The following is a 2,946-nucleotide window of genomic DNA, read 5'->3' on the forward strand; positions in this document are numbered from 1 at the left end:
TTTCTTTCCTAGATTTGAGTGCCTTTTCTAAAGACTCTCTCTCTCTCTCTCTCTCTCTCTCTGCAAACTGCCTCTAGGTACACCATTGGGATTCCCAATATCGCATCCAAGAAGATCGAGTGTAGCTGATTGAGAGTAGCTGGCACTCGATAATCCACACAGAGGCACAGCAGCCTCGAGAGCATAAAATTGGCACACAGAAAGGTGGACTACTTGCAAGTACACGAACAGAGTTTTTGCTCCATTGACGGCAGGGCTCTTGAATAATTAATTTCTCGTGGTTTCTTGACTCCCACTCAAAAATACAGCGTCCCTAGCCAGTGCTGCTACTCTATTAATGAGAGATACAATAAGGATACTGAATTGTAAATTAAGAAACCTAACGAGGAATGTTACCTAGATAACGAACTGAAAATGTTTGTTGCGATATCATCAAGAACCTTAAAATTTTCAAGACCAGATTAGCTTTTCTCTGTCATAAGGTCGATTCAAGCCCAAAGGTTGCAGCAACAACGATTCCATAAAACGGATTGAGAAAACTACATGAGCAAGTTGAGTCCAAGGGGTACCAAAGCCATATCATCAGTTTCCAGACGTACCATACAGCATTGCTTGCTCAACTCCTCCAGTGTCCTGGAGCCCCTAAAGCGGTCGCTTATCACCACATACTGAAGCCTCTTACATGCATTGGCAATTGCTATCAATCCAGGTCCTTGCAAGCTTGTGCAGTATGGTACCCTCAGGTTGCGAAGCTGCCTACAAGATGCAAGATAGAATAGACCCTTGTCGGTTGTCTGCGTGAATGCTAAACTGAGATCGGCCAGCTGCTTGCAGGCAACTGCAATATGATCAAGCGATTCGTCGTTCACAAAAGGGCACTGATCCAAATTCAGAGATTCAAGTCCAGTAAATCGAGAGATGACCCCAATATCAAGGATTGAGTCGCATTTTACCAAGCTAAGCTGTTTTAACGATGTGATGACATCCGCTATAGTGCTCAGACTGAGATCATCAACTTCAGTAAAACTCAAGTCCAACGATTGCAGATTGCTACAACAAGAAATGGCAGAGAAACCAATACGTGATAGCCCATGGCAGCATTGTAAATCTAAAATCTCAAGCCTCCTACTGCCCTGCAACAAGGTCTCAAGTTCCAAATCTCGTATTTCACATGCGAATCTCAACGAAAGCTCATTCAGATCCACTCGGCCTAAACCCGACTCTTGTAACCCGCGTCCGGTACTCCTCAAATGATGGAGAGCGAGCGACTTCAATGTCCTACATTCCATCAAAGACAGCACTGCCGTTTCCGTCAGACTCGAACCGTCCAGATGCAGCTTCTCCAAGCTGTGGCAGTTCTGAACAACCCTCACAACTGAGGCATCGCTTAGAGGTGCAGTATGGCTGATGAATACCAGCTCTCTAAGGTTCTTGTTGGCTTCTGCCACCTTCAAGACCGCTTCATCAGAAGACACCCTGTGCTCCGTTTCAACCCGTAGGCAGGTCAAGGATGTACATTTGACGAGATCATCGTAATCTACACTCTGGACTTTCAAAGAGATCTCTTGGAGGTTTGGGCAAGAACTTGCAAAGGATTTGAGGGCGTAACGTAATTCCAATAGAGGGAAGTCGAAACTAATCTTCATCAAGCTGGGACATTGAAGGCCGATCGTAGAGAGACCCTCCGAAGTGAACTGAGAATCTCCTTTGAGAGTGAGCTCCTCAAGGATCTGACATCGGGAAACGGATTGCAGCGCCGCGTCGGTGAGACGGGTGCAATCCTCTAGCGACAGCGAACGCAGAAGAGGGCATCGCCGGGCAAGAAGGGAGATCCCCTCGCTGGTGAGATTGGGTAGAGAAGACAGATGAACGTGCTGAAGAGGACGAAAGGAAGCTAAGCCCTCATCCGAGACGAGCTTCTGGGGCAAGTCGGGATGGCCGAGGGAGAGCGTTTCGAGGCGGGTGAAAGAGGAAGAGGCGAAGCGGAGGTCGTGGTCGAGGAGGAGGTCGCAGCAAGGGCGGAGGTCGAGGGAGAGGATGTGGGAGAAGCGGGGGGCGAGGCGAGGAAGGAGGGAGCTTGATCGCAAAGAGAGGCGAGGGCAGGTGGAGAGGACGGAGTCGTTCCAGAGGCGAGAGACGAGGGAGGCAGAGAGGCGATGGAGGGGGGAGGAGAGGAGGGAGACGATGTGGGAGACGAGGTTACGGTCGAGGAGGACGAGGTCCATCGCCATAGCTGGGAGGACGAGGGGCTGCTCCATCGCCATAGCTGGGAGGTGGAGCTGCTCATCCGCCATAGCCAACAAACAAAAAAGAAAGAAGAAAGAAAACTTAAAACGAAGAAGAACAGAGATTACAGCCTCTCCACACGTGCATCTCCACACGTGCAACCCCCCTTAAAAGCAACCTTCCACATTTCATTCTAGAAACATATTTCTCTCTCTCTCTCACACACACACACAGGCTTTGACGGATGTTCACACCAATCGGTCACCAGCTCTCCCTAGTGACTTTAGTGTGGTGATGAAGGAGTCCGCCGTTGTGTGCAATCGAGTCGGTCAGACGGTGGCCCAGTGTTCACCACAAACCGAGGTTTAATGTCAGGTGAATTGTTAAATTCAGAAAAAATCCTTAAAATTTTGGGGGATAAGGTTTTTTGAAGTTGTAAGTTTGAGCCCATTTTAATTATATTTTGGTGAAAAAACCTCCAAAATCTTGAAGTTGAAGGTTTTTGTATTAAAAATGTTTTGGGTGAACAACCTCCAATGCAACACCTCACGCAATCTGGTTATTGGTTGTCACGGAATCCTACGACCCACATTGACCTCCCATGTCCACACCAATCAAGGACACCAATCGAGGAGTAGCGCTTGACGCAACATAGTGATGGAGGAGTCCGTCATGTTTACACCAATTGGGGCAGCAACTCCTTACACATCTATTAGGGAA

At 48.2% G+C, this 2,946-nt stretch overlaps 1 protein-coding gene across 1 annotated transcript; it reads right to left on the reverse strand.

Moving 5' to 3' along the window:
- Positions 1-530: 530 nt before the first annotated feature.
- Positions 531-2,313, reverse strand: LOC147902074 (uncharacterized). The gene has a single exon (XM_087375090.1). It carries the CDS (start codon positions 2,292-2,294, stop codon positions 540-542), a length of 1,755 nt encoding a protein of 584 aa, XP_087231216.1. The 5' UTR covers positions 2,295-2,313; the 3' UTR covers positions 531-539.
- Between the last annotated feature and the right edge of the window lie 633 nt (positions 2,314-2,946).

The sequence above is a fragment of the Dipteris shenzhenensis genome, chromosome 5 (genome assembly GCF_047967505.1).
Source record: "Dipteris shenzhenensis isolate YYH24624 ecotype China chromosome 5, Dip_SZ_1.0, whole genome shotgun sequence".
Taxonomy (NCBI): Eukaryota; Viridiplantae; Streptophyta; class Polypodiopsida; order Gleicheniales; family Dipteridaceae; genus Dipteris; species Dipteris shenzhenensis.